A 23083-nucleotide genomic window follows, 5' to 3' on the forward strand; every position below is an offset into this window, starting at 1 on the left:
TATTCATTTGGATTTGCAGACCGCACACAATAATCCTAATTTCAATCAGTAACTCATAACCTTCAAGGCTATAATCCAATAAATGTTTTCGATGAATAAATATTCCTACCACAATAGAATGAAGTGCTCCAATTCTGGCACAAGCTAGCATAGCGACCACCAGCTCAATTATCATTGGCATGTAGATGGAAACTCTGTCTCCTTTCTTTATGCCTGTGAAGAAAAATAAAAATCTCAGATCAGCCAACTAAAACATTTTTTCCAGTCAGCCACACAAAACATTATAACAATACCTGAAAAATCAAATGAACTTCTTGGCCAAATAGACACTGGTTAAATTAAGGATCCCAGAGTTAGAGAAGGCATCTTTGCTCTGATTTGATCTAAGCTAGCATCAAGATGAAATAAAGAAATGTTCAACACACACACACACCCTTCAAAAAGGAATTAAAATGCATAACTGATGTCATTGTTTTATGTATTCCTTGCTTTTATTGTTTTTATAAAAAACTCAAGATTATTTCCCCACAACAACTTTGTGAGATGGGTTGAAGCGAGACGGGGTGACTGGTTCAAAACTATCCAGCTGGTTTTCTTGCCTAAAACAGGACTAAAACTGACAGTCTCCCAGTCTCCCTGATGTCTTAACCACTAGGCCAAATTGGCTCTATAAATTACTGAGAAAACTGGTATCAAAGAAAAGGAAGTGGAAGAAGCATATACACTGCAGTTAAAGTTAAAATACAAGTCTTGAATGAATTTGAAGGTAGATTAATTTTCCAAGAGAATGACTGGAAAGTAGAAGCAAATAAAGAGGGTAAATAAAGCAGCTTTCAACAGAATAAAAAGAATTATATGTATGAGAAATGTGGAATTTTGCCAATAAAAGAATGAAAAAAGAGACTTGGTGGATTGATGAAGTAAAAGCAGCTGCAGATGAGAGAAACCACACATAAAACAATGAGTGTACCAAAAATGATAGGAAAGAGATATATTGCATATAGCAAATGTAGTTAAAGAAAATATAAAACAGATCAAGATTACAGAATTACAGAAAACACAGAATGATTGCGATAGAAACTTTGAAAACTGGACACAGATGAAAAGGGCCAAAGAAAAGGGCCAGTGGATTAAAAATAAAATAATGAAATTATTTGGGATAAAATTCAAACAGTGTAAGTCTAGAAGGAAAGGTTTGGAAATGTGTATGTTTGGAAATCTCCACACCACAAGCCAGGCAAACACCTGGGCACAAACAGATCCCCCCTGATACCTCCAGCTCAAACACACCCCAACCAGGCACCCAAATGAAACCTAGCTTCCTAATAAATGATAGCCGTCCATTTACTTGGAGCCAAGCTGCACTAAAAGCCTCCAATACAGGAAACACAATGTTACCAGCCAATCAAGACAAAAAAAGCCACAAAACAGACAGAAGATATCAAAAACACCAATCAAGCAGAACACAGCAAACTCCAAAACCAATAAACACAGACCAAGACTCCCAACCAATCAGGATGAAGAAAAAACCATTTTGGCACAGCAGTAGGCTAGCCCCAAATTTAAAACTGAAATGACTGTGAAAGTCTGACTCACAGACGAACACAATACAGAAGCCTGATGATGGCAGATGAGATTCTGCCGAAACGTTGCTATAACTTTAAAAGCACAACTATAATGACGTGGGAAAAATACCCGAACAAAGCTGAATACTATATATGTGTGTGTGTGTGTGTGTGTTTGTGTGTGTGTGTGTGTGTGTGTGTGTGTGTGTGTGTGTGTGTGTGTGTTGTATATATATATATATATATATATATATATATATATATATATATCCATACCCATACATATGTACATATGCTATACATACGTAAATGCATATTCACACACACCCACAAAACAGTCCACTTTGAATACATAATAGAAAAAAGAGTCTTGAGAGTTAACAAGGTTGATATTATATGATACAAAGCTATTACAGAATCTAGTTGTTCTGCTTTGGATATCATAAAGCCTCCTCCCAGAAGACAACAAAGAAAATTAGTCATGGAGAGGATATGTAGCATTCCTGGCTGTAGACTCTGGTCAAACAGCGCTTATATGCCATATAATATGTCAGTGAAATTGAAACTAATGCTATCAATATTACTGCCAAGAAAAAAAATGACAAAATCAAAATTGTAATTGCTGTGAGAATATTGAAAAATGCTGGGCTACAGAAATCGTTGGCAGAATTCTGCCTGAAAGATGATAATGAATGAAACTCAGGAAGAGATTGTGGCTTTATACTAAGCCTGGGGTTTGTAGATTAGCTTTTGAACTTTGCTTTTCAACATGTCATTGAGAAATAAATGAGGCAGTTTATTGTACATATATTGATTTAAAGAAAGTGAATGATAAAGAAAATATATTTGATTTATGGAATGTTTTGTGCAGGTATGGGGTTGGAATACAGCAGAACCTATGTATGATGCAGGTAGACTAAAGTGGAAATAATATGGATTATTAGTGAACGATTAACCTTAATCTTACTATTTAGGACAAGGATCAGATTTATGGACAAATGTGTAAGACATGTTTATGGTAATATGAGAGATGTGTCGCTTGGAGAAATGAATGTACTTGTATTTTTGTATGCAATGAATGTTAGGTCGTATGATGCAATAAGAAGTATGGCTCTGAAAACTGATATGTCAAAGCCAAGTTAATTGTGTTTGAAAAGGAAAATGGAGTAAAACATTGTATATTTTACATAAATGGAAAAAACAGAGCAAGTAGATGAAAGTGTCTGCTTTCACAAACAATTTATTGAAGATAGAGAAATGTTGATATGCAAATGCTGACAGTAATGGATAGTAAAATGGTCTGTGAGGAATGAACGCTGAAAGAAGTAAAATTGTGATGAGTGTATTTCTGCCTACTATGTTATATGAAAGTGAGAGCTGAGTAATTCAAGGAGAAACCAGAAGTTTATGGGATAAAACAAAAATAGGCAGAATCAAGAATCAATGAATGTTGAAAGAATGTGAAATGAATATAACAATAAGTTACCAACATGAAAGAGGAATATCAGTCTGATCATTCTGAGAGAATAAATGAGGATCAAATCTAAAATTTTAAAATTTTATGCTACAGAATTTTATTTTATAATCATTACATGTATCAGTGTAACTACTAATATTCCTATAATTACCTGCATTTTGAAAAATTATTATTTGGGCTACAAACATATTCATATATTCCCTAGCTCTGTGCCAGATATCAAGCAGACAACAGGTGACAGTAATAATTTCAAACACAGTTACTGCCTTCATGCATACTGCCTTACTCATCAGTATATTTCTATTCTATTACTAAGGAGTGCTTTTGTACAACTGGTTAGGACTATACTTGAGAAATTGTATGCTTCATTTAGGGTGGAAAGTTATCAACATGTATAATGTTTTCATATAAGCTGTGATATTACCTCAGAAGGGGAAGACACTCCAATTTATAAAATGTGTACAAACATACAAAATATACACGCGTACAAAATTAGAAGAGAGGGGTAACAAGAAGCCCTATTCAGGTATTTTCCCTTCAAACACTGCTATCAAAATTACACTCCTGGTTCTTAAATGTTTCAAGATAAACACCAGGAATGGAGAGCCTCAACAAATACAGGAAATTGTTCATGGCATAAATTTATTAAGAGCATGCAGGGAACCAGCTGATCTCAGGAGTAGAACATTCTATAAAGATCCACAGGCCTGCTATAACCTTACTGATTTAAAGAATTGAGACAATGTGGCAAAGTTGAAGTTAATACTAAACTTTTTGTACCTTAACAATATACCAGAAGCAGAGCATAAATCTGGCTATTTAAAGAGCTACTGATGGTTATAAAAATTACTGACTTAATTATGGCCGTAAAACCATTAAAATAAGGCTAAGCATCATAATAAAAATTATGATCTGGATTGTTAAACATAGGACATTTCCAGTACACCTACAAAATCACCTTCTAGAGTATAAGTTAAATACAATTCAAATTCAGATGATCATCAGTTATGGATGGTGAGGAATAGAAGATAACATTTAAGGGCCAGACAACATAGACAACTATGGTACATAATCTCCTTTAGTCTATTCTCATATGATCAGGAACCTAGTGGCACATTTTCTGATTTTTCTTCCTAGATAATATTGTTAATTCTGAGGGCACAAGTTCACAATAATTTCATTGTGGATGAGGGAACTGACTCTAACATGTAAAATAATGGAATTGCAGTGAATCTCAGCAGTCATCTAATCTGACCTCCTGCTGAATGCTAGACTGTGGTAGATAATCTGGTTGACATAGATTTTACACTAAACTGTCCCTAATGGAGCCAGCTTTTTCACTGTAATATTAATCCAGAAGATAAGAATACCAACTGCTTCTCTCCAAACTAGAGCAGAGGGGCTTTTACTAGTGTTAAATTAACACGACAGATGAAAATGCTGTTTGATATATCACCCACATTGCTATCCTGGACCCTCTGAGATGGCCTCTAAATGGTATTGGAAAACTCCAGAACTCTGGTCTTGGGATTTCAACATTGAAACTGTTGCCACTCTAGTAAAACAAGTCTGGGATTTCATAGCCTCCATGATAATCGATCTTAAATCAGAAACAAATAACAACTGAGGCCAGCGCATACTCTCAATTTAATTTTTGCTTTGCATCATGAGGACGATGATAGCCTAGATATTGTGGTCACTCTGCTCTACTGGTCAAAATATCACTTGTTAAACTTTTATCATCACCTCTCTCTTGTACATGTGAGGGACCTAAAAAAAGTTCTCTCCTAAAATGTATAGAATATGATGAGTTCTTCAAATGAGCTAGAAAAATGCACCAGAGAATCCATAACCATTGATCCAATCAAAGCTCCTCTATGGAAAGAAGCTAAACTGGCCACTGACATGATTATACTTAAGTCTCCTAATCACCGTTGTGAAATCAGGCTTTCTTCCTGGCTTTATGGAGAGTTCTGGATGATGAAACCGGTCAGGAGATTAATAGAGTGCAAATGGTGTAAGGTCCAGCACATGCTGACACAATACACATTAGTTCACAAACTGTTTTCAAGACAGTTAAGAACTTACAATACTATCGTTTGCTCTGGAAAATTTTACCTTAAAGCCCTTGGAGGCCTGCTGTGACAAATTCGTGAGACATTTTGAGGACACAATTCAAGGGGTAATTCTCAGTTTACTAGGTCTGAAAATGTGGACAAGAACATGGGTTCAAGGTACCTAAGAGATTGTCTTCACTTCTTTATTCACTAAGATTACCAGGAAAGGATTAGTTTTGTGTGTGTGTGTGTGCCAAAGCTGACATTGTGTCATCATGCATGTTTTTCACAGGCAACCATTTTCTGTGATGGTACCTGTACTCTGAAATCTTCCTAACCCACCAAAATCAGAGAGGTGTCTATATCTTTGGTTGCACTGAAGACTTATCACTTCTCTCAAGTCATTCCTGTAAGAATGTTGGATTAATAGACTTGATTCTCCCTGGTGCTTTTTTTAATGATATTGCTTTAATTTATTGTTACATTTTAATTGTTTTCTGATTTATGGGAAACATATAAACAAAAAATCATGATAGCTATTTAAAGCTTGTGTCCCCTCCTCATAGTTTGGGAGGGACATCATCCATAGTTGGGACAGCAAGTGACTATCACTCTGGTCAAGACCCGGAGCAACTTCCAACAAAAAGCACGTGAATTCCTATAGCATCAGATACCTTGTTCCCGAAGAACATTGGCAAATTGGCAAACTTTGCTCAGCAATTCACTGTATGTAATTTTCATGGAATCTCCTGGTTCATTTCCTTCCCTATAAGAAAAGAAAAAAGATGTATGAATGCAAAAAAATGTATATCAAATTTAAACTTCACATTTTTTACTGTAACCAAAAACTAATAAAGTCGCTTAAAGCAGATTGGTGTTCTTTATATGGAAATAGAGAGTGAATAGTTTATGTCACCTTGGAAAAAAATGCAGCTTTCAAATACAGTTAAAAGTACATAAAGCAAATCCTATCTATAGAAAGAGACCTCAAAACAATAAATTAGGAGCCATACATTCCAATTTCCAAAGTATGTATTTGCACTGACATAGTATAAGATCTGCTACTGCTTTTGACTGGTTGCCCTTTATCAAAATATTAGTTCACTGATTTCAAATAGCAAATTTCTAAATATGAGAAATCAAATATTTAGGATAATTTTCTTTGTCTTTTTTCCCTTTCTTTTTATGTTCCAAGTTTGTGCAAAGAATGTGTTGGTACTGATGACATATATGTCTGGATAAAGGACTAGGAATATTTTAACATTACACCAATTTGAATCTGAATACATGTAATCCTATACATATTTACCTGGAATCCTAGGAAACCAAACCATGCACAGAATTGCAAGCACATTTGTTAAGGAAACCAACAGTCCTATAAGAATGCGTGAAAAGATTAATTTGCTATTTTGTGTAAAGGTATTTGGCCCTAATTTGGGAATAGGAAGCTAGCACCTTAAATCAGATAGGAAAGGCATAATTCTGCCCTATATAGTAGCAGATGTTGGCTTATCCTTCCAAACAATTTCTGCTGTTCTTCTGTGGAAAAGTAGCATTGTTTTCTAGATGAATAGCAGAAAATATTTATCAGCCAAGCACAATTCTTTCGTTCCAGATTGCCCACATGCAGGTGACAAACAGTATGAACCTTTGTGATTTTTATAAATTTATATAAAAGATGACATTTAGCTTTCTACCCATGCTCAGTCTAAATTTCAAGTGCTCGTAAAATAACAAATATGGCCATAGTTACTTGAGCAAGGATGCAGACTCTTATGAAGTGCTGAAGAGAGGGATCAGCAATCAGTCAGTAATTAAAACTGGCATATATTTCTGCTTTGCAGATACAGCTAAGATCATGCCAACTGGCAAAATGTTGGAATGCAGCCAGATTGCTAATGCATAAATTTAATGTTTTTACACTATTCCATTTACTAAATATTATGTGTAATCATAGTATCACTCATTAACTCTTTACCAAGTCAAACCCCTTCATCAACTGCTAATGTCCTGTCTGCATTAGGTATTTATGTTCCTAGAATTCTTAACAGAAACAAAAAACAGCTGGAGGAGGCAGAGCAGTCATGGAGGTTTGGTCAGAAAAATGTATTTTTTTAATACCATACTCCAAACCGAATGTAACAAAAGGGCAACATAAAAGCCACATACTTCAAGCATAACAAAATGCTACATGATAACAAAATGCTGCTTAATTAATGGTAAAGTTTCTGCCCCAAATGCTCGAAAATTAGTGTTCAGACAAGGCAGCATCTTTGGAATGATAGATATAGATGTCTAGGGGAATGTAGAGATTCTCGGTCCTTCAGATCACGGTTGTCCCAAAGGTGCTTTTTCAGGAGGCAACTGGACTTTGTTTTTTCTTTGAAGATGATTCACTTCTCATCCAAGAAGCTTCCTCTGCTCTGACAGAAGCTTCTTCAGCTCCTTCCATTCCCCACTATCCTATCAGAGGTGAAGAAGCTTCTTGGATGAGAATCAAATTGTATTCAAAGAAAAAAAAAAGAAAGTCCAGCTGCCTCCTGAAAAAGCACCTTTGGGACACATCTGAGGCAAGAAAAGAACACCCAAAAGGTAAGGAAGGAAAATTTAGCTTCTTTTAGAAGGCTTGATAACACCAGTTAAAGATCAACAATTAACACAAACTTTCTTGCCTGCAGTTCAAGCTGAAGAAGGATCATGGATTTTGTCCATCAGGTAGGGGGGAAATGTGCTATTGGCTAAACAAAGTTAAACTAGATGAAACCAATATGATCTACTCACACAATAATATGACATACCTTCACTCTATAAAACGATGCCATGTTATCTTTCAATTTCCTTTCACAGCTTTCCCATTTCCAAACCAAATTTACTAATAAAAATATATATGTATGTTGCAACAGATAATAAACTTACACAATAGCAACATATGTTCCATAATTTCAGTGCTTAAATCCATTTCTACAAAGGCCTCTCCACAAATACTTAAAAATCGATACAAATTCCAACCTAATCGACACTGGCTCAAAATGATTGTCCACAGATTTTTTTTGTCAAGAGATTTATAACTGTATAACATTTCAACAGTTTACCTTCATTTGAAAACACTAAAATCATTTTGCATAATATGGGCAGTGTAGAATGTAATTGAAAAAGATATTCACCCTTTGTTTTATTGTTTTTTATTTTTTATGATAAAACAATTAAATTAAATTAAAAAAGGAAAAAGGTATTCATTCTTTCTTGCCTACAGATAAAGACTTGGCACATGATATAAATTATCAAGGATACTGAAGGGCATGTCAAAATTACAATGATACAAACTGTTCCCTTAACGCTGGCATAAATTAAAGTCATAGTCTTTCAAATGTGAAATTCACAAAATAAATCTGAACAAGAAAAAAAAACCTCTGAATAAAGCCCAAATCTAAATAATGCAATTTTTTTTCATTTAAACAGAATCATTGATTTAGTTTTATGAGGTGACCAGAGGTAGTCAACTTGTAAAATGTAAAATTAACTTAACTATCATTTATTAGAAGCCAACAACCTTTCATCTGTTGGGAAAGATATTGGCACAATAATCAGAACACGATATGACAAATCTGACTCTTTACCACACAGTAATTGGAGGTTACTACATTCTTTGTTGGCAAGATGGACAAAGGATAATAATTGCATTTTGAAAGCCTGATGATCCCCAATAACAGCTATTAAGGCAATTGGAATATTCTAGAATGGTTGGGCCTTCACTTCTGATCTCCTACACAGTACAATATTAGCAAGTTCATATCCATTTATTTACCTAAAGCTAAAGTAACAGATATAAAACACAAGACAAGTTCAGTACTGAAGACAGACCATGAAAAATTGATCCCACCATTCTTCAACAGATAGCCAAAGTAATCTGAAGACCAAAAAATAAAATAAAAATAAAATAAAAGCAGCCACTGCAAGTTCATATTAACAAGATATCATAGATATTGTAGTATCAATATATAAAGAGGGAGAGTTTGCTTATAAATACAATAGAATGGGTTTACAAAAATATGTGTTCTTTCTCATGTTTGGACCTATAAATACAAAAACACATTCATCAACCATTCAAAATCCACTACTGTATAGCTGGGTGGCTAATAAATTTAAATACTAATTTGTAATTCTGGACATGATTAAATGTGAATGGCAATATTTTTGCTTTAAAACAGTTTCACCAATGATGTTAGAGATGTTGAAAGGGCATTTGACTCCAAAAATCTTTTGTAAGAAGTTTTCAACATATTCCATGAACAAGATTGGTTACTTTCCGTACTTCTTTCTGTTATGTACTCTTTAGAACTGCAATCAGGTATTCTCAGAACTAGAACTTGTACAGTTTGGCTGCACCTTAGAAACTAGACAGGATCAAATGTGGTCAATAATAATAAACCTGGATAGATGCTGCAATAAGACTGCAAGGACTGACTACAAATAACAATGTGACAAGTAGCAACAATGGTGCAATGGAAGATCTGCAAGAAATATCATTTGTTTGCAAGCAAGAACTGGTGGGACCATAAAATAGAGAAAGTCATTAAAAAATGAAGAAACCAAACTACTCTAGAACTTTAGAATTCAGACAGACAAGCAACTGCCACATAACACCCCAGACTTAACTGTCACTAAGAAAGACAAAAAAGTATGGATAGTGGGGGTGGCAATACTTAGAAACAGAGTATAACATGGCCACATCTTCAGGGTCTTTCTCAATACCAGTATGGTGGGAGCTATTCGAATCTCAAGGAGAATCTCGTTCCAGGGAGCAGGTGCTACTATAGAGAAACATGTTTCCAGAGTCCTGATAGATGGCATTGTTTGACTGATAGACCTGCAGCACTTGGATAGGATTAGTATTTGGACAGGAGACCATCAACAAATTCTAAGTTCTCAGCTAGGCTGGAAAACTGATAAAACATTCCAAAAAGAAGGAAATGGCATGTGGATATTTCATCAAAAATGAAATTTGAAGCAGATTTTACTTTTACCTAGGGAACATATTTTCTCATTGGCAGAAATTTCCATCTTTCCCAAGAGTTAAGAACATACTGTAAATGCCTACAAACTGCTGCCCATTTTTCCACTACAGAGCTCTACTAAAAATATTAAATATAAAATTCTTCAAGTCCTTGCTGCACCAATTTTCTGATGGGTTGCAGAAAACTATTTTGCTCAGTGTTAAACTAAGGTTCAGAACCCAGTTCAATTTCTATAATGAAAAAAATGGAATATTAATAAATATGTATCCTTCAGTGGTGGGATTCAAATTTTTTTACTACTGGTTCTGTGGGGGTGGCTTGTGGGACTGGCTTGGTGGCTTGGTGGCTTGGTGGGTGTGGCTTGGTGGGCATGGTAGGGGAAGGATACTGTAAAATCTCCATTCCCTCCTTTCTTCTGGGGGAAGGTTACTACAAAATCCCATTCCCTCCCCACCTCACTAACCTGCTTTCCAGCTCTATTCTCCTGAGCAGGGCAACAAAAGAAGACCCAGCCGATCAGCTGGGACTCAGGAGGCAGAGAATAGATGGAGGTGGGGCCAGTCAGAGATGGTATTTGCCAGTTCTCCAAACTACTCAAAATTTCCACTACCGGTTCTGGTCAGAACCTGAAGAATACCACCTCTGGTATGCTTTCAGTTTCCAGAGTTACATGCTTCTTTAGAATGAACCCAATAATATTTAGTAGAAATTTAGCTCGGTTTAAAAGGCAACAACATGCAATAGGCAATCATTTTTTATCAGACAAAAGAGAAATTTACAATTTTTCTTTAGAATAAAGTTCTTCCCAATTGTAGAAGAAAAACCTGTTTTTGATCTCCGGGTAGCTATAAACTTTATTGCTGTTAAATTTGCACGTCATTAGATGGCTATTTCATTATATCCACCTGGTATATGGATTTACTCTCCTATACAGACATATTAAGCAAATATATGAACATATCTATTTACCTAAATTTATTACTTAAATAAAGTTCATGTACTTACTTCTTAAAGTCAAGTCTTAAAGTGTTATAAGTGCATGACTATTGAATATAGAATTATGTAATTTGAACACACTGGAAACGTATGTTGAAAAGTCAATTTCCCTACCATTCAACATTGATCAGAAAGCATCACACAAGATTGCCAGTTTCAATGTACATTGCTGACAAAAATGTTTTGTAGCAAGTAAGGAAATCTAGAGGTAGTCCTCCACTTATGACCACAATTTAGCCCAACATTTCCATTGTTAAATAAGACAGTTTTTAAGTGAGTTTTGTCCCATTTTACGACCTTGTCACAATTGTTAGTGAATCACTGTAGTTATAAGTTAGTAATATGGTTATCAGGTGCATCTGGATTCCCCCATTGACTTTGCTTGTCAGAAAGTCACAAAAGTTGATCACATGACCCCAGGACATTGCAACTGTCATAAATACATGCCAGTTGCAAAGTGTCTGAATTTTGATTATATGACCATGGGGATATTGCAAAGGTTGTAAGTGTGAAAAACAGTTGTAAGTCACTCTTTTCAGTACTGGTGTAACTTTGGTCACTAAACGAATGTTTGTAGGTCAAGAACTACATGTATGTGGTTGGTTCATATTATTGAACAGTTGTCTTCAAAATTCAGTTCAAGGCAACCTATATGTTGTTTTTTAAAGCTCTTTTATATGACTGCCCATTTCCCCACTAATTCTTATAATAACCAGAAATCTATCTTCCATTTCAGTTGCCTTGTGGCAAGATGGGCATAAGCAAATTTAAATAATAATAATTTATTCCATTTCGACAGGTTATAAGACAGTTAGTGGTAAAAAAAAATAAAGCCACCCTCAAGCAGAGCTTGATACCTGCTGACTACATCCATTCCATTTTCTTGTTATAAATGTGATTTGCCACTGCCCTTCTCCAAGATTCTTTTTTCCAATTTCCAACTAGCCAACTACCCTGGATTTCCCAGATAGTCCCAATGGAAATATTGCCCTTTACCTTCTGAAGTTGGCCATATTGCCTACATGCTGCCACCTGCAGAGGGTGGTGAACCACAGTAGTACCCATTATCACCAGATACAGCTTTTCTGGAGTGTGCTCTCTAATTCAAAAGTGCTATATAACTCTTTCAGAGCAGTTTTACATAGATATTAACATAAAAGTATTAAGGACTGATAAGAAAATGTCATAATTTCTAAAGATATAAAACATGTCCTATCTTTCGAATTTTCTGTGAATATACCAAGAGCTAAAATACTCTAGGTTCTTCACTTGCACTTACATCTATTGCCAAAATCAAGAGAGTGCATGCTTTAATGTTAAAAATGATTTGTCACATTGTGTCAAAAGGATAGCCTTGCACAAATATTCATAAATACACACATCAAAGAGGAAGCTCTGGTACAACTCAGGGGATTGATAGCACTATTTTCAACCAACAAATTCGCTTTGCAGTTTCCTTCATTGGATCATAGCATGACTAGGTTGGCATAGGCTTTAAACTAGGTGGAAGAGGAAGACAGTTTCGTTATGTAGATGCAGATCACATGGGGGACAGATTACATCTCATCAGTTAACAATTGGTAGTCCGACTATAGGTTTGGTGGTATGTTTTGGGTGAAAGCTGGAAGCATGTTGTTATGCATGGCAATCAATGAATTTCCTGTATAATGTGAGGTTTGCATTTCCACTATGTAGTTCTACAATAATATTAAAAAAGTAGATTTGTTTTGTAGATAGGTCTAGGCTGAAGTCGATGGTAGATGGAAGGTGTTTAAGTCATGATGGAATCTTAAATTAAATCTCAAGTAAAGGAATTTCAGAGGGTAAGAGTTAAGAAAGCATTCTTATGATATTGAGGAACATTTGTGTGCCTATGGCTGTGTCACAGATATGTAGGTCCATGTTACTGATAAAGGCGAAGTACTTATGGATAACACTGGAGGCCTTTAAGAAGAGACCGGACAGCTACTTAACTGAAATGGCATAGGGTCTACTACTTGAGCAGGGGATTGGACTAGAAGATCTCCAAGATCTCTTCCAACTCTGTAATTCTGTTATTTTGTTAAGTACAAAGTCTACAAAGTCAATCAAGTTTTTATACAGCCTTTATCGGTATTTTCAATGGCCTACTGATGTTGCCATTTCTCAGCAACACTTTACCATGTTGTACAATATCATCAAAATGGAATTTCAAGCAGATACTGTTTCTCTATGTGCATGAATATCCATTTTGTACATCAAGATTTAGGACATCACTATTAGTCCTGCACAGTTAGCTTAATTAAAAACAATTCTGGATTAATGGAACAGCTTACAGGCAGGAAAGGCTGCCTAAAGCTTTTAAGCAAATTATAGTTCCCTCCCTTTCATTAATTTGCAATCCAAGTATTATCTGCAACATAAATTTGATTTGATCACTGAAAGAGAACTAAAGGCTTTTTCTATATTTCTTTTAGTTTCTCTTCAAAAATGCACATAAGATCATTAAGAGAATTGGGAATATTCACAGGCCCCACTTGTATATTACAAAATCTCATTAATTGCTGTATAGCACAGGCATAAATTTATATATCACCATAATGCTGTCTTAAACAATGACCATGTGCATGCGGTATTTTCTGAAATTAAACTAGGATACAAGCATAGACATGATCTCTTTCCATTCTCATCCAGGCCACCAAATCCTATTCTTCAATTTCCTCATGCAACCTACATGTTGATTTTGAAATATTATTTATCATATGGAATTTTGAATGTACTTTTCATGGTAGACAAACAATTCACAAAAAAGCATGCTGTCTAAATCTGAGGTGGAAAAACTATGGTTATTCAGCTACTGTCAGGGTTATAGTTCAGCAATTATGCCTAACAATAAAGAATGTGGGAGCTGCAGTCCACCAGCATTTGGAAAGGTGTAAGTCTCCCCTCTCCACAATCACAACCATATAGCAAAAAGTAACTTTAATTATATATATATTTATAATAAAAAGTATTATTTAGCTAATTGATATATTATTGATCTTTACTGTATAATTGAGGAAGACGTCCTCTATTTTTTCTGCAATTTATGTTTTGGCGTGTGTTACTATTAGTAATACCTACCTAGTATTATCACACTAAGAATCTTTCCTATGCAGATTTAGATATGAGTAATGTGAGTTATCTAAGGGTTAAACTCATTCTTATGCAATTCCAAATTTATTTCAAAATAGCTTAAGCAAGCAAGATGCACTGTCAATTAAGTTCCCTGAAAATAAGAAAGTGGTTTTCCTGAGGATGTCTCTTGTTAACTATAGAAAGATATGACATCTTGCCAGTAGAATTGCTGATAGTCATTACATGGACAAGGAAATTCTTCCTAAGAGTTCCTCTACCATGAAAGAAAACCATTTCTGATCCTCCAGGTATGTAGAGAGTAAAGAAGAAAACCTTGGCACAGATAAGCAGAATTTGTTATCAAAGCAACAAGGTGAAAAACATGGCCTAAGCTCAAGTCATGCTAAAGGTATGTAAACATCTCTTAGAAAGCCACCTCCCTAATTCTCAGAAGTATAAAGGGGGAGGAGATAAATCACAGTCAGATTGGCAAATTCCATATTATAGCCAATTTTAATAAAAATAGTTTAAGTCTTCTTGTGGAGTTGATTTTTTGGCCTAGCATATATTCTGGGGTTGATATAGTGTTGCTGAGTAGCAATTCTCACAGTTGAGTTTATTTATTAGCAATTGTGAACAGCAGTTCAATAGTTCAAAGATCCATCACTTTCTCACACCCAATCTAGAACAACTTGAACTTAAATCCTAGAGTTATGATGTAAACTTTGTGTTTGCTCATTTAAGAAAGCTTTTCTATGCCCAGTCACAAGGTGCTGAATGTACTGATTAATAAAAAAAGCAGTTGTAACAAAAAGCAGCTGTGACAGTGATAGTTTGATATCAATATATCTCCTCTGAAAAGTATTCCTTTAAAGTAGCATTATGAGCCTGCTTTCTTTCATATTCTAAATTTTAAAAATAAGATGGGATTTATATAATCTTTGAAAAACCTACCACATGCTCCTACTTTTAATACTTTTAGGTAAGATTCAGATTCTTTCAACATAGCTTGAAGAGACAATCCCAAGAACATTTCAGAATAAGAATCAGAATAGAGCTGGAAGGGACCTTGGAGGTCTTCTAGTCCAGCCCCTGCTCAAGCAGGAGATCCTATACCATTTCAGACAAGTGGCTGTCCAGTCTCTTCTTAAAAACCTCCAGTGACGAAGCACCCACAATGTCTGAAGGCAAGCTGTCCCACTGGTTAGTTGTTCTCACTGTTAGGAAATTTCTCCTTCGTTCTAGATCGCTTCTCTCCTTGATTAGTTTCCATCGTTTCTTGTCTTTCCTTCTGGTGATTTGGAAAATAAATTGACCCGCCACTCCCGCTTTTTTGAGGCAGCCGCTCAAATACTGGAATGCTACTATCATGTCCTCGCTAGTCTTTTTCTCTAGATGAGCTAAACCCAAATCCTCCAACCGTTCTTCATATGTTCCAGTCTTCAAGCCTTTAATCATCTTAGTTGCTCTTCTTTGCACTTTTCCCAAAGTCTCAACATTTTTTTTTGTAATGTGGTGACCAAAACTGGATGCAGTATTCCAAACTGTGGTCTTACCAAGAATGTGGTTTTACATATTTGAAAAATATGTAACATTCTTGAGCACTACCACTTTTAGTTTTGAATGTACACCATCCAAATGCAGTAACTGTGTCATCTTTTTTGCAGGAAAAAAATATACCAGTATGTATTTTTTGACTTCCTTAAAGGATTTGTTTAGCTTAAAGAGTTTAAAGCAATTTTGCTTTAAGGAGTTTCAAGACTGGGATGCTAACGCATCTTTCTGACTTTGAATCTGAAGCAAACTACAGCCCAAGCATGCAGCAGATAATAGTGTTCCATTCCTATACAATTGTTACAGTTTTAATAGAATTAAAAGAATTATCAAAATTCCAGTCACTGTTTTTTTAAATTATTAAGTCATGTATATTTAAGGAAAATTGTTCAATAGCATTTCTCTACACAAACAGCAGTACTTATTTCTAGTCATTAAGCAAGACCACCTGTGTAATTATAGAGCATGAGCAATCATCTTTCAGAGATTATGGCATTTGTCTATCTGGTTTTCTTACTCAACTACCATCCTGGCAAGGTGATAGCATTGGTGAAATGCAATTTCTGAAATGAACTCTTGCAAAACTATAACCACAGCCAAGTAGAAAGAGAACATTCTCAATAAGCACGTGTATTAGAAATGATGTTTTAAGACAGAAATCTTGTAATTTGTACACATGCGCGCACACATACACTTAATTCTTAATACAGAAAAAATGTTTCACTAAAATTTCTTATATGGAAAGGAGTTGAAGAGTGTTAGTGAAACTTTTTGAGAGATTTGGCAGAGTGACTAGAAAAAGAAGGGTCAATTTGAGATTTTCCAATGAATTTCTGCAATATATTATAAATTTATCCCCTACACTAAATCCAAACCAGAAATACGTAAAGCTATTTATAAAGCATTGAAAACAGTCTGAATGAGTAGTCCTTCAGGTAGTCCTCGATTTATGACCACAATTGAGCCCAAAATTTCTGTTCCTAAGCAAGATAGTTGTTAAGTGACTTTTGCCCCATTTTATGACCTTTAAGACCTTTCCTGCCACAGCCGTTAAGTGAATCACTGCAGTTGTTAAGTTAGTAACATGGCTTCCCCATTGACTTTGTTTGTCAGAAGGTTACAAAGGGTGGTCACGTAACTCTGGGTCACTGCAACTGTCATAAATATGAGTCAGTTGCCAAGAATTTAATTTTGATCATGTGACCATGAGGATTGTGTGAAAAATGGTTATAAGTCCATTTTTTCAGTACCCTTGTAACTTAGATCACTAATTGAACAGTTGTAAGCCGAGGATTATCTGTAATTCAGAAAGCCAAGTTTGGCCTAATGGTTAAGGCACGAGCCCTTGAGGTCAAGTCCCACCTTAGGCATGAAAGCAATCGGGTGACCTTGGGCCATTCACTCTCACTCTCTCAGCCCAACTCACCTCACAGGTTTGTTGTTGTGGGGAAAATAGGAGAAGGAAGATATATATCAATAAAGGAGAATATTTGTAGCTCAGGGTTGAAATGATGCACTGATAAAGCACTGATGATATTACCCAGTTAGGGTACTGAAACATTTGCAAGAAAACAAGCAAGCTCAGAAAGCACCAAGGTATATGTGAATGTATATGTGTACGGTATGTCTATGTCTATGTATGTATGACAGACAGACAGACAGTTTTCACAAATCGATAATCTGATGCCTAGACTTTACCTCTTATCAATCCCAGCAATCTGGCCAATGGTAAAAGATTATTGGAGACGCAATCCTAAGCAGCTGGAAAGTATCCATATTGCCAACTTCTGGTTTAACAGCTTGGATCAACATTGTATTGTCCATTTTGTACCTCACAAAAATGCCACATTTTATTGATTGATTGATTGATTTATAAGCAAACACGTGGATCAAAATGCAATAGACCTATGTGTATGTATAACATATGGAGGGACACCAATAAACTTAGCTCCTTCCTAAAGGAATCTATGAACCCGCCATTTTACATAGAATCCATATGTTTTTTTAGAGAATACATTGCTCCCTTCTCACTCTTTATCAAAGTGGCCTTTCTCAATCTGCTTTTCTTATACCAGAAAGACTGCTTCGTGGACACAGTATCATTTCTCCCACCTGCAGGGAAGCAATTTAGGGAGGATAGCTCTGAATTTCTAAGGTCCAGAAAGGGAGAGGTTGGTCCATACCACAGCACTTATTATTTTCTAACTTTAGCATAAGGAAACTATACTTTAAAGGTATGCACTATCTTTTCATGTTTGCAGAGCAAACATCAATCCCTAAAACCAGATTAGAAAAAATAGATAAAGTCACTTTGCTGAGCTAGAATACCCAATGACTTTCTAAATCAGGAGCTGTGAGCAAAGTAACTTTCAATTTCATAAACTAAGAATATTTTTATTTATTTATTTTATTGCATTTTTATGCCACCTATCTCCCCTGTAAGGTGACTCTTGTTCTTTAGCTGAACAAAAAAAAATTTTTTTTATTCCAACAGCATCCCTTTTCAGGGACAAATTCCCTCAAGCTAAAATAAAATGCACCAGACTATATAATCTTCAGAGTACAAAAGCTTCTATTTACACAATCATGACAGCAAATTCTAATCCTTTGCTGCACATAATTTCTGTATCTCTATAAGCAATAAGCAATAAATATAGTAAAATCAAGATTTCCAATTCACATATTTGCAACACTACCAGAAATAAGCAGCATAAAGATTTAAACATAAATTATAGAGCCTTGGTGGCGCAGTGGTTAGAGTGCAGCACTGCAAGCTACTTCTACTACAATTCAGCAGATCAAACCCCACCAGGCTCAAGGTTGACTCAGCCTTCCATCCTTCCAAGGTGGGTAAAATAAGGACCCAAATTGTTGGGGGCAATATGCTGACTCTGTAAACTGCTTAGGGAGGGCTGTAAAGCACTATAAAGCGGTATATAAGTCTAAGTGCTATTGCTATTGCTATAAAAAAGTAATCTGAACACTTCTAAACAGCAAATTCACCCCGTCTGGTGCCTCTTGTAATGGTAGGCAAAATTTTAAGACAAAAATGAATCCTAAAAATAAATTATTGGAACAGGAAGCAAGAAAAAAAGATGGCTTAATAAGAAACAAAAGAATATAAAGTTAAGAAAATAAAAAGCAGGGAAATATTCGTATCCTCATTAGGTTCCCTGAAAGTTCCCTAAAATAATGGATGACACTTGATGATACTTCCAATTGCTAGATGGAAATTTTATACAAACCTTTGAACACCAGTCTGATCTTTTATTTGCATTTGAACTAGAAACTGATTACCAATGTTCTCTGCAACTTTCTTATGATGCAATCCATATGCAAACCCAATTCTAAGGAATATCCAGGATAGTGGATACATTACATGGGTCATGGACAATGTTTTGTTCTCCAAGTGTTATTGGGACATTGTTGTTCTCCAGGTGCTATTGATTTCAAATTTGCATCAACTATTAATGCAGACAATTTCTCATGACTATCCTTATGGTGTATATATAAATTCTAAAACATTACATTGTGACATTTTTTTCTCTTAAAAAGCCCCTAATGCTTTAGTTTGGAGGAAGATGTCCTCCAGATGTTTATCAAACACCAATTCCTAACAATCTTAGCAAGAATAGCCATTGATGAGAGATCAATGCAGCTGAAGTTTAGCAGTACCAGTTGTGACACATTTTTTATACTTAAAGCCCTGGGACTTGTTATAAAATTATAAGATTTACACATGGCACAGAGCAAGTGAGGAAAGTTTGCACAAAGAAGCAACCTTATATAAGACCAATTATTTAAATAAATTTACCAACAGATTTCACACAAGCAAAAGTAGTCACACAAACCTAATTTAATGTGTTATTATTTAACCACTGATTATTTTTATGGTTTTATGATGATGTTGATTTAATTTCTATTTTCATGGCTATAAAGTAAACCATCAAGTCATTTGGAAGTCAGTGGTATACAATTCATATAACAAATAAATAAATTTATGATATGTATTGTCATTGCTATGGTGATTGCCACTAACGTAGACAGGTTGTGGATCTTACCATTAAGCATTAACTATAATAATTAAATTGACCATATAAAGACAAAGGGTATATGTGCATTAGTTGCAAAAGAGCAAGCTTGAAGGAAGAGATGTCTCCTTAGTGCCCCGTGGGTAGGCTTCCAAGAAGCATTCAGTTTACCAGTTTGCAAACAATATTTAGGGCCTGTAGCACTCCTATATGAACTTTAGCAGCAGTCTTGTATAGTCTGGTTTTGTAGTTACAAAATGCAGTTGTTGACAACAGAGAGAAACTTCATTAACATTCAGCTATGTTTATTCTGATTCCATTTCTAGGCAGAAATAGAATAAATTTGGAAAATCCATTTATTATCAAACCCTTCTCAGACCATCTTGCACACTGCTTCCTGCAATATGCTCCCTTTTTCCATCTTACATTTCAGACTTAGATAACCTTCAGAGCCTCACTACTGGCTTAATAAGAATATACTAACATCTTGAATAAAGAAAAAGGAAATGTTCTACATTCACAGAAATACAATTCACCTCAGTTCAATAAACAACTTGTTTATTGCCACTAACTAGAATGTTGCATTTCTCTAAAAGGCAATTAAAAGTGAAAAGCAACCAAAAGCTGAACATTGCTTTTTAAAAAATGAAACTGGCTTACCTCTAAACAATAAGAAGCATCAGCCTCTTGTCAATAAACCAATTTAATAATATCCTTCTAGCTAAAGACATATAGCATCCAAAACATTTGCCAAATCACAATGGAATCTCCAAAACATCTCAGTCTGGCCCCAGAACAGTCACTCTTACCTCAGCCAGAAGGATTCTGACCTTGAAAGAGATGGGATGTTTTGGAACAAAAGCATTTTAATACAACATTTAGATTCTGCTCAAAGGACAATGAGACTGGAATCCTACTAGTATTGTGCCTAACTTATGAACCTAGTAATATTGGATAGTCATTAAATGTAAACCACTAGATTTGTTTTTAAGCCATTATAACACAGTTACTAACAAAATGATTAACTGCAAGGAGCTCATAAGTAAAAACCTGAACTCTAAAACAGGAGGCCCTAGAAGATTAAGCAATCTTATTACTCTCCATAGTATCAATAGTCCTTGACTTACAACTATTCGGGGAGTGACCATTTGAAGTTAAAATGGCATTGAAAAAAGTGGTTTATGACTGATTTTGACTCAATCATTGCAACATCTCCATGATCATATGATCAAAATCTGGATGCTTGGCAATTAGCATGTATTTATGACGACTGCACTGTCTTAGGGTCATGTGATTACTTTCTGATAATCAAATTATTCACTCTAAGAACTGCAGTGATTCACTTATCAACTATAGTAAGAAAGGTCATAAAAATGGGCAAAATCACTTAACTGTCTGTTTAATAACCAAAAAAATGGGCTCAATTGTGGTTATATTTTCTTTCCTCCAAAAAGCTGTATCATGTATTCACGCTGAGCCCCAGTAACTGAAACTGTAGCAAAATATTGTCAGTAGTTCTCAATACCACTTAAAAAGATTACAATGTACCATTAACTTCATGCATGGATATTGAGACAAACTAGAATGCTGCAGAATGTTCCAGAAAAACTAAAATAAATTCTATGGCCTCAAAATGGGGCATAGGCATATCACTTCCAGCTTACATTAAGTGAACCCAAATAATCTGTTTCCTTGAGTATATCAAATATAAATTGAAACAGGAGGCATATTCAAGGCAAAAAGAATTATATTGACATTCCATGGTTTGTTATCACATCTAGCACCCAAGGGTGCAACATTCACAAAAGAGAAGAAATGCCTGGCTGCCAGACCATCATTAATCAACATTAGAACAACTATAAAATTCAAATTCTGAAATGTCAACTATTGCTTTAATATTGAAAAATGCAACTTATTTATATTTCCTATACTTTTTCCTCAGATTGCCTGAAAAATCTGATTTAGAAAAAATGTAATATAATTTGAACTCTGAAGTATGCTTAGAAAATATTTCAAATATGCAGAATATGGATTTGCCACCAATGGAGTAATAAATACAACTAGTACAAAATGCTGCAACTAGGGTACTAAACAAGACTACCTTTTAGAATAAGGTTACATCATCTGAAAAAAATGTGATGGCTGTCATCATGCTAAAAAGTTACGGCTAAATACTTGTGCTGATATACAAAGCTTTTTTTGGTTTAGGATTTGAATATCTGATGACCCATTTTCTCTAGCAAGTATCAAGAAGGGATGCCCTCTCGATTATATCACATTTTCCATATTTTCTCTGTATGGCCACCCAAAAGAAAGGTCATTCCAGATATAGGTGGTGGAGCACTTGTGGAATTCCTTTTACAATTCTTTATGGTTGTCATAGTTTACCTTTATTATCAGCTGAAGACCTTGTTATTTATATAACCTTTAAGTTACTTTGCATTGGTGTTCCAGTTACTGTATTGTAACAATAGTATCACCATAGTTTATTTGCTGTTGTTTTATGGTTTTAATTTCTGCAGCTTTATATGGTTTTATTGATTTGCATTGCTATAGGAATTACTTTTAATTACAGTAATTGGCTAAATAAATATTAACAATAAGTCAGCTTTGTAAACACCACTATTATTACAGCCTGCAAAAAATGGAAACATTCAGGAATATAACCTGAGTGAAATCAGTTGGACTTACGTCCTACTAAATGTTGACAGGATTCGTGTCACATTTCCTGATTCTTCTTTTGCTCAGTAAAGCAAAAGGGAACTAGAAACTAGAACTATCAGAAAGAGGAAATAAGTGATATTAATATCCTTGAATACAAGATACAACGAAGCTATTACATGGCAGTTATTTTTTTAAAATGTTAGGTTTTCAGTGTTATGGTTTTAATTTATTGATTGTCACTCAGAGTTACAGAAGTAAGTGGATGGCCATAAGTTTAAATAGATAAATATGCAAAAGATTAAAAACTGCATACGTAGATCACTGTGAAAAAGGAATATATGCTAATGAATAGACCATGGTTAACTTTGTATTTTTCAGCAAGTATCTGTTATGCAAAAATATTTGCCTTTTTGACTAATGCACATAGCCAAACTATAGTTTACTGTTGTTTTCAAATTCTATCATTTGACTTAGATTAGCCTACAGCTGGGAGAATGTAAACTTTTGAAAATACTAAAGTATTGCTTTGACAAACTGAAGCCTATTAAACAGAAATAATGAATAAGAAAAATAAGAGCAGCACTACAAAGATTTGAAAAAAAAACTTTAGAGTATACCCATTTGTTGT

General features: G+C 34.9%; 1 protein-coding gene across 2 annotated transcripts in view; it reads right to left on the bottom strand.

Moving 5' to 3' along the window:
* The window catches only part of ACSS2 (acyl-CoA synthetase short chain family member 2), a 53386-nt gene that overhangs the window by 26174 nt on the left and 4129 nt on the right, over positions 1–23083 (bottom strand). For both annotated transcript variants that reach the window (XM_026697660.2, XM_026697662.2), the window contains exons 3-4: positions 5774–5865; positions 110–213 (exon numbers count right to left, since the gene is read on the bottom strand). In XM_026697660.2, coding sequence (XP_026553445.1) covers positions 110–213; positions 5774–5865 — 196 coding nt within the window. The remainder of the gene's footprint in view (positions 1–109; positions 214–5773; positions 5866–23083) is intronic.

The sequence above is a fragment of the Pseudonaja textilis genome, chromosome 3 (assembly GCF_049901715.1).
Source record: "Pseudonaja textilis isolate UNSWEBS1 chromosome 3, rPseTex1.2, whole genome shotgun sequence".
Lineage (NCBI taxonomy): Eukaryota > Metazoa > Chordata > Lepidosauria > Squamata > Elapidae > Pseudonaja > Pseudonaja textilis.